The 12,217-nt window shown below is 32.1% G+C and overlaps 1 protein-coding gene across 1 annotated transcript; it reads left to right on the top strand.

Moving 5' to 3' along the window:
• The first annotated feature begins 571 nt into the window (after positions 1–571).
• LOC101889322 (UDP-glucosyltransferase 2-like) lies at positions 572–2,287 on the top strand. Its single transcript, XM_005188860.4, has 2 exons — positions 572–877; positions 937–2,287. The coding sequence occupies exons 1-2, from the start codon at positions 628–630 to the stop codon at positions 2,268–2,270; spliced, it is 1,584 nt and encodes a 527-aa protein (XP_005188917.2). The 5' UTR covers positions 572–627; the 3' UTR covers positions 2,271–2,287.
• The last annotated feature ends 9,930 nt before the right edge of the window (positions 2,288–12,217 follow it).

Raw genomic sequence — 12,217 nt, 5'->3', positions numbered from 1 at the left:
AGGAGTGGACCTATGTAGCCCATCTCCGAACTCGATCTAACTTTGATACTAATGTTACGATGTACCAAGTTTGAACCAAATCGGATACTACTTTTGATTATTATCATGCGTACCAGCCAGCCGGACAGACTGACATCCCTAGATAGACACCAAATTTCGTGATATGGATATGGTTCAAATAGACCTAAGGTCTAAATTCGTTATTTCGATGAGGCTAGTTAAAAATGTAATTCCTTAAAAGTTATTTATTAATATTAGGTTTTGATTATCATCATCATCACCGTGCGTGAGTCTAAAATCTACCATTCTTGCCGATTCATTGCTGTACTTAACTCAATAAAACAATGACCTACAACGAAGACACACGACATAAACTAAAGTTGATTAGAATCATGATAGTGAGCTTGAAATTATAAAATAGGCGGATAGTTTCTAGGTTCATATTAAGATAAGACAAAACAACTGCGATAAGCGTTTTTGGTTATCAATTCAATTGCTAATTTATATTATGTATTATTTAGTTGGGGAACACTCGGTCTAATGATAACGAAAGTCAACAAAACGACTAATTCAAAACTTATCCGCACACAGTAGGCCATTGACCAGCAAGGGGTACACATCACTAAAATGGGCATACGCTCCGTTTTAATTATTGCTCTATTTGTGAGCCTTGGAATATTCGAATCAACGGAGGGAGCTAAAATTCTTTCCATCTTCCCCTACTCGGGGCCATCGCAGTATATTTTTATTTCACCACTGCTAAAGGCCTTGGCGGAAAGGGGCCATGAAGTCACATCCATATCGACATTTCCCCAAAAGAAACCGCTGAAGAATTTTCGTGATATCGCCGTTATGGAAAATAGCAAGATTTTCGATGGTAAGTTTGTAATGAGGACTATGAATTTGAATTTTTATTTCAAAAAACTTGTTCTCTAGAAATGTTAATTGAACTGGCGGACGGTGAGAGTGAAGAAAAATCATATTTCCAAGAATTTGTGGAACTTAGCGCTTTGGGTGTGACGGTCGCAACCAATGTCATGGAAAATGGCGAAGTAAAAAAACTATTGAAAAATGAAAAATTTGATTTGCTAATCATCGAAGTTTTGAGCACAGAATCATTGTTGGGATTGGGAGAATATTTTCAAGCTCCAATGATTGGAGTCTCCACATTTGGCACCATTGGTTTTATTGACTATCTAACAGCCAATCCATCTCCGTCCTCATTTATACCACACATGAGTTTGCAATATGGCAGTCATATGTCGCTGTGGCAACGAACTGTCAATGTCTTGGCCAATGTTGTGGATGATTTATGTTTGAATTATCTCATGTTACCTGGTCACGAGAAAGTCTACAAGAAATATTTCCCCAATGCCAAACTGTCAATGGATGAGGCCCGCCGCAATGTCTCGTTGGTGTTATTGAATGATCACTTTTCGCTGCGAGCACCACGTCCTTATGTTCCCAATATGATTGAGGTTGGTGGTTTGCATATTAAACAAAAACCCGATCCATTGGAAGAAGATTTACAAAAGTTCCTAGACAACTCACCGGAGGGGGTAATATACTTCTCCATGGGCTCGAATGTCAAGAGTAAAGATTTACCCCCACAAACTCTTCAGGCCATATTGGGTACATTTGCAGAATTGAAGATTAAAGTTTTGTGGAAATTTGAATTGGAAGAATTGCCGAATAAACCAGCCAATGTTGTCATACGCAAATGGTTTAATCAACCCTCCATATTGGCCCATCCCAATGTGAAGCTGTTCATTTCCCATGGCGGATATTTGAGTACCACTGAAACGATATTCCATGGTAAACCCATATTGGGTATTCCAGTGTTGGGCGATCAATTTATGAATGTTAAAAACGCCGTGAAAGCTGGTTTTGCTTTGCGTATGGATTTGAAAACCCTCAACAAGGAAGAATTTAAGCAGAAAATCGAAGAGCTGTGGACAAATCCTCGTTATTCGAATGCCGTCAAGACATTGTCGAAACGTTTCAGAGATCAACCTTTGACACCCATGGAAACTGCAATTTTTTGGGTGGAATATGTCCTGAGACATGATGGAGCTCCTCATATTCGTAATGCCGGTCAGGATTTGTCATTTTGGCAATATCACAATATTGATGTATACGTAATCTTAGCAAGTTGTATTGTTGTTGTGTTTACATTAATTGCGAGTTTAATTAGATTTGGAAAGAAGATTATATGTGCTTCTTCAAAATCGACGAAAAAATCCAAGAAATCAAAAATAAAGAAAAATTAAGTGACTGAGTGAGAAAATATGAAAACGGTATGCGATAACTAAGTGGCTGATAAAACGCTGGCATGGTTTTGGTGTAATGGTCTTCAGTGTTGGGATAGTTTAATAGTCTAATATCTATAGAGCGCAATCACAAATAAAGGTTGAGTTATCGACGCTTAAGGCTCTTAATCTATGAATAATATCAATGGCTGCAACGAATCGAATGTGTTGTTTACAAAATTGTAAATGTGATTTCAAACGAGTAATAAAACGATCAAAATTCCCATTCATCCGCCAAAATTTATTGATGCTAAAATCCCTCCGACCAGTAGCTAACAGTTGGATAATACGTTGGGTGATGTTGAAAATCATGGATCTACATTGATAATATTCTGCAGGCGTGAGTACTCCCCATTACTAATTCAAAAACCAGTAAGGAAATATCAAAAGTCGAGCGGGGCCGACTTTATAATAACCTACACCACTATGCATATTTAGTAGAGCTCCCGTAACAAAATAGTTTATTTTAAGTACCACCAAATAATATAGTGCACAATTAACCCAAAGTCGGGACCTATATCCAAATCTGAACTGATCTTGATAAAATTTGATAGAGGTATTTCTGGGCTGTATCTGATACCAAATATCATTATTGTCGAATGCATATTACGAATGTGAGGGACTTAAACACCAAATTGAATGAAGCATATATATTGCAGCTATAGCTGCAATTTCTTTGAACCGATTTTCTTTTGATTTACTTTCTTCTATACTGAATTCGGAGGGATGTATCAAAATACAGGTCATTTGGACTTATATTAGACATTTGGTGCACAATTACTCCGAAATCGGTTGGAGATATATGGGAGCTATATCTAAATCTGATCCAATTATCACCGATTTCAATAGAATTCGTCCTTGAGTCAATTAAATATTTTTTGCAAAATTTCATCTTAATCGGATAATAAATGCGACCTGCATTTTGTTCACAAGGAAGCATGGACTGACGGACGGAAGAACAAACGGACGGACATGCATAAATCGACTCAGAAAGTGATTCTACGATAATCCTCAAAAGTAACAAAAGTAACAAACAAATGCCGACAGACATAATACCATTACCCATCCATCAAATGTGAAAAAAGTTGGGATAATGTCAAAACCTATTTTTACCAAATGATATTTCCAAATTATAAACTTTGGATAATTAAATCTGAAATTGGGACTGGAATCTAAAGTACCGGTTATAAGGGAAATAACGTTACATAAAAATATACCAAATAGTTCGCCTTTTTTCTGCAGAGGAGGCATATATTGGTCATTTTTTTGGAAAATTTAGGAAAGTCAAAAATCTTACGGATTTGTACCATAATTGCACAATACGAGTGGAAAAATGTTTTGGTACAACTCGAAACCTTCTACCACAAATAATACAAAATTTAGTATCAACGGGGGTTTTAGCATCGTTTGGATAGCAGTTTCTTAACGAGGAAAAATAGCCTTTTTTAAAATGCTCATAACTCCTTAAATATTGACATTTCGGGGTTTTTAGCATCGTTTTGATTGCAGTTTCTTAAAGAGGAAAAATAGCTGATGTTAAAATGCTCATAACTCCTTAAATATTGACATTTCGGGGTTTTTGTCATCGTTTTGATTGCACTTTTTTAAAGAGGAAAAATAGCTTATTTTAAAATGCTCATAACTCCTTAAATATTGACATTTCGGGGTTTTTAGCATCGTTTTGATTGCAGTTTCTTAAAGAGGAAAAATAGCTTATTTTAAAATGCTCATAACTCCTTAAATATTGACATTTCGGGGTTTTTAGCATCGTTTTGATTGCAGTTTCTTAAAGAGGAAAAATAGCTTATTTTAAAATGCTCATAACTCCTTAAATATTGACATTTCGGGGTTTTTAGCATCGTTTTGATAGCAGTTTTTAAAGAGGAGAAATAGCTTATTTTAAATGCTCATAACTCCTTAAATATTGACATTTCGGGGTTTTAGCATCGTTTTGATTGCAGTTTCTTAAAGAGGTGAAATAGCTAATTTTAAAATGCTCATAACTCCTTAAATATTGACATTTCGGGGTTTTTAGCATCGTTTTGATTGCAGTTTCTTAAAGAGGAGAAATAGCTAATTTTAAAATGCTCATAACTCCTTAAATATTGACATTCGGGGTTTTTATCATCGTTTTGATTGCAGTTTCTTAAAGAGGAAAAATAGCTTATTTTAAAATGCTCATGCTTAAATATTGACATTTCGGGGTTTTTAGCATCGTTTTGATTGCAGTTTTTTAAAGAGGAGAAATAGCTTATTTAAAATGCTCATAACTCCTTAAATATTGACATTTCGGGTTTTTAGCATCGTTTTGATTGCAGTTTCTTAAAGAGGAAAAATAGCTTATTTTAAAATGCTCATAACTCCTTAAATATTGACATTTCGGGGTTTTTAGCATCGTTTTGATTGCAGTTTCTTAAAGAGGAAAAATAACATATTTTAAAATGCTCATAACTCCTTAAATATTGACATTTCGGGGTTCTTAGCATCGTTTTGATTGCAGTTTTTTAAAGAGGAGAAATAGCTTATTTTAAAATGCTCACAATTCCTTAAATATTGACATTTCGGGGTTTTTAGCATCGTTTTGATTGCAGTTTTTAAAGAGGAGAAATAGCTTATTTTAAAATGCTCATAACTCCTTAAATATTGACATTTCGGGGTTTTTAGCATCGTTTGATTGCAGTTTCTTAAAGAGGAAAAAATAGCTTATTTTAAAATGCTCATAACTCCTTAATATGACATTTCGGGGTTTTTAGCATCGTTTTGATTGCAGTTTTTTAAAGAGGAGAAATAGCTTATTTAAAATGCTCATAACTCCTTAAATATTGACATTTCGGGGTTTTTAGCATCGTTTTGATTGCAGTTTCTTAAAGAGGAAAAACAGCTTATTTTAAAATGCTCATACTCCTTAAATATTGACATTTCGGGGTTTTTAGCATCGTTTTGATTGCAGTTTTTTAAAGAGAGAAATAGCTTATTTTAAAATGCTCATAACTCCTTAAATATTGACATTTCGGGGTTTTTAGCATCGTTTTGATTGCAGTTTCTTAAGAGGAAAAATAGCTTATTTTAAAATGCTCATAACTCCTTAAATATTGACATTTCGGGGTTTTTAGCATCGTTTTGATTGCAGTTTTTTAAAGAGGAGAAATAGCTTATTTTAAAATGCTCATAACTCCTTAAATATTGACATTTCGGGGTTTTTAGCATCGTTTGGATTGTAGTTTCTTAAAGAGGAAAAATAGCTTATTTAAAATGCTCATAACTCCTTAAATATTGACATTTCGGGGTTTTTAGCATCGTTTTGATTGCAGTTTTTAAAGAGGAGAAATAGCTTATTTTAAATGCTCATAACTCCTTAAATATTGACATTTCGGGGTTTTTAGCATCGTTTGATTGCAGTTTCTTAAAGAGGAAAAATAGCTTATTTTAAAATGCTCATAACTCCTTAAATATTGGCATTTCGGGTTTTTAGCGTCGTTTTGATTGCAGTTTTTTAAAGAGGAGAAATAGCTTATTTAAAATGCTCATAACTCCTTAAATATTGACATTTCGGGGTTTTTGGCATCGTTTTGATTGCAGTTTCTTAAAGAGGAAAAATAGCTTATTTTAAAATGCTCATAACTCCTTAAATATTGACATTTCGGGGTTTTAGCATCGTTTTGATTGCAGTTTCTTAAAGAGGAAAAATAGCTTATTTTAAAATGCTCATAACACCTTAAATATTGACATTTCGGGTTTTTAGCATCGTTTTGATTGCAGATTCTTAAAGAGGAAAAATAGCTTATTTAAAATGCTCATAACTCCTTAAATATTGACATTTCGGGGTTTTTAGCATCGTTTTGATTGCAGTTTCTTAAAGAGGAAAAATAGCTTATTTTAAAATGCTCATAACTCCTTAAATACAGACATTTCGGGGTTTTTAGCATCGTTTTGATTGCAGTTTCTTAAAGAGGAAAAATAGCTTATTTTAAAATGCTCATAACTCCTTAAATATTGACATTTCGGGGTTTTTAGCATCGTTTTGATTGCAGTTTCTTAAAGAGGAAAAATAGCTTATTTAAAATGCTCATAACTCCTTAAATATTGACATTTCGGGGTTTTTAGCATCGTTTTGATTGCAGTTTCTTAAGAGGAAAAATAGCTTGTTTTAAAATGCTCATAGCTCCTTAAATATTGACATTTCGGGGTTTTAGCATCGTTTTGATTGCAGTTTCTTAAAGAGGAAAAATAGCTTATTTTAAAATGCCATAACTCCTTAAATATTGACATTTCGGGTTTTTAGCATCGTTTTGATTGCAGTTTCTTAAAGAGGAAAAAGAGCTTATTTTAAAAATGCTCATAACTCCTTAAATATTGACATTTCGGGGTTTTTAGCATCGTTTTGATTGCAGTTCTTAAAGAGGAAAAATAGCTTATTTTAAAATGCTCATAACTCCTTAATATTGACATTTCGGGGTTTTAGCATCGTTTTGATTGCAGTTTCTTAAAGAGGAAAAATAGCTTATTTTAAAATGCTCATAACTCCTTAAATATTGACATTTCGGGGTTTTAGCATCGTTTTGATTGCAGTTTCTAAAGAGGAAAAATAGCTTGTTTTAAATGCTCATAGCTCCTTAAATATTGACATTTCGGGGTTTTAGCATCGTTTTGATTGCAGTTTCTTAAAGAGGAAAAATAGCTTATTTTAAATGCCTCATAACTCCTTAAATATTGACATTTCGGGTTTTTAGCATCGTTTGATTGCAGTTTCTTAAAGAGGAAAAATAGCTTATTTTAAAATGCTCATAACTCCTTAAATATTGACATTTCGGGGTTTTTAGCATCGTTTTGATTGCAGTTTTTTAAAGAGGAAAATAGGTTATTTTAAAATGCTCATAACTCCTTAAATATTGACATTTCGGGGTTTTTAGCATCGTTTTGATTGCAGTTTCTTAAAGAGGAAAAATAGCTTATTTTAAAATGCTCATAACTCCTTAAATATTGACATTTCGGGGTTTTTAGCATCGTTTTGATTGCAGTTTTTTAAAGAGGAAAAATAGGTTATTTTAAAATGCTCATAACTCCTTAAATATTGACATTTCGGGGTTTTAGCATCGTTTTGATTGCAGTTTCTTAAAGAGGAAAAATAGCTTATTTTAAAATGCTCATAACTCCTTAAATATTGACATTTCGGGGTTTTAGCATCGTTTTGATTGCAGTTTCTTAAAGAGGAAAAATAGCTTATTTTAAAAATGCTCATAACTCCTTAATATTGACATTTCGGGTTTTTAGCATCGTTTTGGATTGCAGATTTCTTAAGGAGGAAAAATAGCTTATTTTAAAATGCTCATAACTCCTTAAATATTGACATTTCGGGGTTTTAGCATCGTTTGATTGCAGTTTCTTAAGAGAGAAAAATAGCTTATTTTAAAAATGCTCATAACTCCTTAAATATTGACATTTCGGGGTTTTAGCATCGTTTGATTGCAGTTTCTTAAAGAGGAAAAATGAGCTTATTTTAAAATGCTCATAACTCTTAAATATTGACATTTCGGGGTTTTTAGGCATCGTTTTGATTGCAGTTTTTAAAGAGGAGAAATAGCTTATTTAAAATGCTCATAACTCCTTAAATATTGACATTTCGGGGTTTTTAGCATCGTTTTGATTGCAGTTTCTTAAAGAGGAAAAAGTAGCTTATTTTAAAATGCTCATAACTCCTTAAATATTGACATTTCGGGGTTTTTAGCATCGTTTTGATTGCAGTTTCTTAAAGAGGAAAAATAGCTTATTTAAAATGCTCATAACTCCTTAAATATGACATTTCGGGGTTTTTAGCATCGTTTGATTGCAGTTTTCTTAAAGAGGAAAAATAGCTTATTTTAAAATGCTCATAACTCCTTAAATATTGACATTTCGGGGTTTTTAGCATCGTTTTGATTGCAGTTTCTTAAAGAGGAAAAATAGCTTATTTTAAATTCTCATAACTCCTTAAATATTGACATTTCGGTGTTTTTAGCATCGTTTTGATTGCAGTTTCTTAAAGAGGAAAAATAGCTTATTTTAAAATGCTCATAACTCCTTAAATATTGACATTTCGGGTTTTTAGCATCGTTTTGATTGCAGTTTCTTAAAGAGGAAAAATAGCTTATTTTAAAATGCTCATAACTCCTTAAATATTGACATTTCGGGGTTTTTAGCATCGTTTTGATTGCAGTTTCTTAAAGAGGAAAAATAGCTTATTTTAAAATTCTCATAACTCCTTAAATATTGACATTTCGGGGTTTTTAGCATCGTTTTGATTGCAGTTTCTTAAAGAGGAAAAATAGCTTATTTTAAAATGCTCATACTCCTTAAAGTATTGACATTTCGGGGTTTTTAGCATCGTTTTATTGCAGTTTTTTAAAGAGGAAAAATAGCTTATTTTAAAATGCTCATAACTCCTTAAATATTGACATTTCGGGGTTTTAGCATCGTTTTGATTGCAGTTTCTTAAAGAGGAAAAATAGCTTATTTAAAATGCTCATAACTCCTAAATATTGACATTTCGGGGTTTTTAGCATCGTTTGATTGCAGTTTCTTAAAGAGGAAAAAATGGCTTATTTTAAAATGCTCATAACTCCTTAAATATTGACATTTCGGTGTTTTTAGCGATCGTTTTGATTGCAGTTTCTTAAAGAGGAAAAATAGCTTATTTTAAAATGCTCATAACTCCTTAAATACTGACATTTCGGGGTTTTAGCATCGTTTGATTGCAGTTTTTTAAAGAGGAAAATGGCTTATTTTAAAATGCTCATAACTCCTTAAATATTGACATTTCGGTGTTTTTTAGCGTCGTTGTGATTGCAGTTTCTTAAAGAGGAAAAATAGCTTATTTTAAAATGCTCATAACTCCTTAAATACTGACATTTCGGGGTTTTTAGCATCGTTTTGATTGCAGTTTTTTAAAGAGGAAAAATAGCTTATTTTAAAATGCTCATAACTCCTTAAATATTGACATTTCGGGGTTTTAGCATCGTTTTGATTGCAGTTTCTTAAAGAGGAAAAATAGCTTATTTTAAAATGCTCATAACTCCTTAAATATTGACATTTCGGGTTTTAGCATCGTTTTGATTGCAGTTTCTTAAAGAGGAAAAATAGGCTTATTTTAAAATGCTCATAACTCCTTAAATATTGACATTTCGGGGTTTTTAGCATCGTTTTGATTGCAGTTTTTAAAGAGGAAAATAGCTTATTTTAAAATGCTCATAACTCCTTAAATATTGACATTTCGGGGTTTTAGCATCGTTTTGATTGCAGTTTCTTAAAGAGGAAAAATAGCTTATTTTAAAATGCTCATAACTCCTTAAATATTGACATTTCGGGGTTTTTAGCATCGTTTTGATTGCAGTTTCTTAAAGAGGAAAAATAGCTTATTTTAAAATGCTCATAACTCCTTAAATATTGACATTTCGGGGTTTTTAGCATCGTTTTGATTGCAGTTTCTTAAAGAGGAAAAATAGCTTATTTTAAAATGCTCATAACTCCTTAAATATTGACATTTCGGGGTTTTTAGCATCGTTTTGATTGCAGTTTCTTAAAGAGGAAAAATAGCTTATTTTAAAATGCTCATAACTCCTTAAATATTGACATTTCGGGGTTTTTAGCATCGTTTTGATTGCAGTTTTTTAAAGAGGAAAAATAGCTTATTTTAAAATGCTCATAACTCCTTAAATATTGACATTTCGGGGTTTTTAGCATCGTTTGATTGCAGTTTCTTAAAGAGGAAAAATAGCTTATTTTAAAATGCTCATAACTACTTAAATATTGACATTTCGGGGTTTTTAGCGTCGTTTTGATTGCAGTTTCTTAAAGAGGAAAAATAGCTTATTTTAAAATGCTCATAACTCCTTAAATATTGACATTTCGGTGTTTTTAGCAGTCGTTTGATTGCAGTTCTTAAAGAGGAAAAATAGCTTATTTTAAAATGCTCATAACTCCTTAAATATTGACATTTCGGGGTTTTAGCATCGTTTTGATTGCAGTTTCTTAAAGAGGAAAAATAGCTTATTTTAAAATGCTCATAACTCCTTAAATATTGACATTTCGGGGTTTTTAGCATCGTTTTGATTGCAGTTTCTTAAAGAGGAAAAATAGCTTATTTTAAAATGCTCATAACTCCTTAAATATTGACATTTCGGGGTTTTTAGCATCGTTTGATTGCAGTTTCTTAAAGAGGAAAAATAGGCTTATTTAAAATGCTCATAACTCCTTAAATATTGACATTTCGGGTTTTAGCATCGTTTTGATTGCAGTTTCTTAAAGAGGAAAAATAGCTTATTTTAAAATGCTCATAACTCCTTAAATATTGACATTTCGGGGTTTTTAGCATCGTTTTGATTGCAGTTTCTTAAAGAGGAAAAATAGCTTATTTTAAAATGCTCATAACTCCTTAAATATTGACATTTCGGGGTTTTTAGCATCGTTTTGATTGCAGTTTCTTAAGAGGAAAAAATAGCTTATTTTAAAATGCTCATAACTCCTTAAATATTGACATTTCGGGGTTTTTAAGCATCGTTTTTGATTGCAGTTTTTTTAAAGAGGAAAATAGCTTATTTAAAATGCTCATAACTCCTTAATATTGACATTTCGGGTTTTTTAGCATCGTTTTGATTGCAGTTTCTTAAAGAGGAAAAATAGCTTATTTTAAATGCTCATAACTCCCTTAAATATTGACATTTCGGGGATTTTTAGCATCGTTTTGATTGCAGTTTTTTAAGAGGAAAAATAGCTTATTTTAAATGCTCATAACTCCTTAAATATTGACATTTCGGGGTTTTTAGCATCGTTTTATTGCAGTTTTCTTAAAGAGGAAAAATAGCTTATTTTAAAATGCTCATAACCTCCCTTAAATATTGACATTTCGGGGTTTTAGCATCGTTTTGGGGATTGCAGTTTCTTAAAGAGGAAAAATAGGACTTATTTTAAAATGCTCATAACTCCTTAAATATTGACATTTCGGGGTTTTAGCATCAGTTTTGATTGCAGTTTCTTAACGAGGAAAAATAGCGTATTTTAAAATGCCATAACTCCTTCAAATATTGACATTTCCGGGGTTTTAGCATCGTTTTGATTGCAGTTGCTTTAAAGATTAAAATAGGCTTATTTTAAATGCTCATAACTACGTAAATATGACATTTCGGGTGTTTAGTCATCGTTTGAGTAAGCAGTTTTCTTTAAAGAGGAAAAATAGCTTATTTTAAAAATGCTCTATAAGCTCCTTAAATATTGACATTTCGCGGGTTTTAGCATAGTTTTGAGTTGCAGTTTCTTAAAGAGGAAAAATTAGCTTATTTTAAACATGCTCTAAACTCCTTAAATATTGACATTTCGGGTGTTTTTAGCATCGTTTTGATTGCAGTTTCTTAAAGAGGAAAAATAGCTTATTTTAAAATGCTCATAACTCCTTAAATATTGACATTTCGGGGTTTTAGCATCGTTTTGATTGCAGTTTCTTAAAGAGGAAAAATAGCTTATTTTAAAATGCTCATAACTCCTTAAATATTGACATTTCGGGGTTTTTAGCATCGTTTTGATTGCAGTTTCTTAAAGAGGAAAAATAGCTTATTTTAAAATGCTCATAACTCCTTAAATATTGACATTTCGGGGTTTTTAGCATCGTTTTGATTGCAGTTTCTTAAAGAGGAAAATAGCTTATTTTAAAATGCTCATAACTCCTTAAATATTGACATTTCGGGGTTTTTAGCATCGTTTTGATTGCAGTTTCTTAAAGAGGAAAAATAGCTTATTTTAAAATGCTCATAACTCCTTAAATATTGACATTTCGGGGTTTTAGCATCGTTTTGATTGCAGTTTCTTAAAGAGGAAAATAGCTTATTTTAAAATGCTCATAACTCCTTAAATATTGACATTTCGGGGTTTTTAGCATCGTT

The sequence above is a fragment of the Musca domestica genome, unplaced genomic scaffold (assembly GCF_030504385.1).
Source record: "Musca domestica strain aabys unplaced genomic scaffold, Musca_domestica.polishedcontigs.V.1.1 1, whole genome shotgun sequence".
Lineage (NCBI taxonomy): Eukaryota > Metazoa > Arthropoda > Insecta > Diptera > Muscidae > Musca > Musca domestica.
Note: the sequence above shows the minus strand (reverse complement) of the source record. Positions and strands in the feature narration are given on the sequence as shown.

What these genes read in the sequence shown, in the direction of transcription:
- LOC101889322 (XM_005188860.4), top strand. Translation starts at nt 628, where the DNA reads ATGGGCATACGCTCCGTTTTAATTATTGCTCTATTTGTGAGCCTTGGA. An exon ending in AAATAGCAAGATTTTCGATG is followed by an intron (nt 878 to 936) that starts GTAAGTTTGTAA and finishes CTTGTTCTCTAG; the next exon opens with AAATGTTAATTGAACTGGCG.